We start from the raw sequence: 1482 nt of genomic DNA, 5'->3' as shown, positions 1-1482 counted from the left end.
TAAAATGCAAAGCATTTTATCATTTGTAATACTTGTACTTTCATCATGTTATTAGAATTAGTTTCTTTAGATGCAACAGATTGTTCCGCAGAAAAATTATATTCTGCGTTTGAACAGTGTTTTAAAAGTAAGAGGATACCAATGTCGAATATTGTAGGAATGGCTTCTGATAATGCTTCAGTTATGATAGGTGATAATAATTCTTTCAAGAGTAGATTAAAGAAAGAGGTACCGGCCCTCATTGTATTAAAGTGTATATGCCATTCCTCAGCTCTTATCGCAAGTAAAGCTTGTGCAAAATTGCCGGATTCTTGTGAAAATCTTTTACATGCAGTTGCTACATATTTTTCTGGCAGTGCTAAAAGATCAGCTATTCTGTATGAGTTTCAAACATTTTTTGGAGTAGCATCAAGAAAAATTTTGAAATTATCAGGTACAAGATGGTCCGTCTTACAAAAGTGTGTTGAGAGACTTCTCGATAATTGGGAAGTTTTGAAACATTACTTCAACCTGGAATCTTTTGAACATAAAAATAACTCGGCACATTTAATTTCTAATTCTTTAAACAATAAAATTATTAAAGCATACATGTTGTTTTTGAAGTATTCTTTAACTTTTTTTAATAGTTTTAATGCTTTGCATCAGTCGAGACAAATCTTAATTTATAAAATTGCTGAAAATTGTGAGCAGTTAATGAAACAGATAGGAAAAAATTTTTTGATATGTAATGTTTTAAATAATATTTCTGATAATATTTTAAATCCGGAAAACTTTTTACCAGTTAATTGTATCAATGTTGGTTCAGACTGTGAGTCATTTCTCTTAGCAGAATGTCCAGATTTTTATATAGAAATAAAGTCGAATTGTCTACAATTTTATATTACCGCGATGCAAGAAATGCTACATCGTTTTCCATACAATGATGAAATCTTGCGCGAATTAAAATTTTTAGATCCCGAAATAGCTTTGCATGAGGAAAATAGAGTCTTATTTCCAAATTTAACGAATGTAGCAAAACGTTTCGGTATATCTGATATTACGACTTTATGTAATGAATGGCAAATTTTACCTTCACAATTTGATGACGCGAATAAAATTGTTTTAGCCAATTTCGAAATTCTTGAAATGTGGAACACTATTTTTGAGAAAAAAAATTGTAATAATGAACCGTTCTTTCCAAATTTAGAAAAATTAGTACATGGCGTTTTATCTCTTCCACATTCTAATGCTGAAGCAGAGAGGATTTTTTCCATCGTCACTGATGTCAAGAATAAAAAGAGGAATTCTATTAGTATCACTTCTTTAGACTCAATTTGCAAAATACGATCCAGCTTTCAGACTCATAATGTAGAGTGTAGTACTTTCCAAGTTGATTCTAGACACTTGGAACTGCATAATACTAAAAATTTGTATTGCGTAGAAAGAAAAGAATTTAAAAGTTCAAATAATACCAAAGATTTTAATGATGATAATGAATATGAA

At 30.0% G+C, this 1482-nt stretch overlaps 1 protein-coding gene across 2 annotated transcripts in view; it reads left to right on the top strand.

Moving 5' to 3' along the window:
* The first annotated feature begins 59 nt into the window (after positions 1–59).
* LOC116853718 overlaps positions 60–1482 on the top strand; it is a 2031-nt gene continuing 608 nt past the window's right edge. Inside the window, exon 1 of one of the 2 annotated variants that reach the window (XM_032834888.1) lies at positions 60–1456. In XM_032834888.1, coding sequence (XP_032690779.1) covers positions 142–1456 — 1315 coding nt within the window. In that variant the 5' untranslated portion in view covers positions 60–141. The remainder of the gene's footprint in view (positions 1457–1482) is intronic. The other variant, XM_032834887.1, reaches the window with a different exon arrangement.

This window comes from Odontomachus brunneus, unplaced genomic scaffold, assembly GCF_010583005.1.
Source record: "Odontomachus brunneus isolate Ranch 3 - 2012 unplaced genomic scaffold, Obru_v1 Obru_scaffold_496, whole genome shotgun sequence".
In the NCBI taxonomy this organism is placed as follows: Eukaryota; Metazoa; Arthropoda; class Insecta; order Hymenoptera; family Formicidae; genus Odontomachus; species Odontomachus brunneus.
This window is presented reverse-complemented; position numbering and strand designations above follow the sequence as displayed.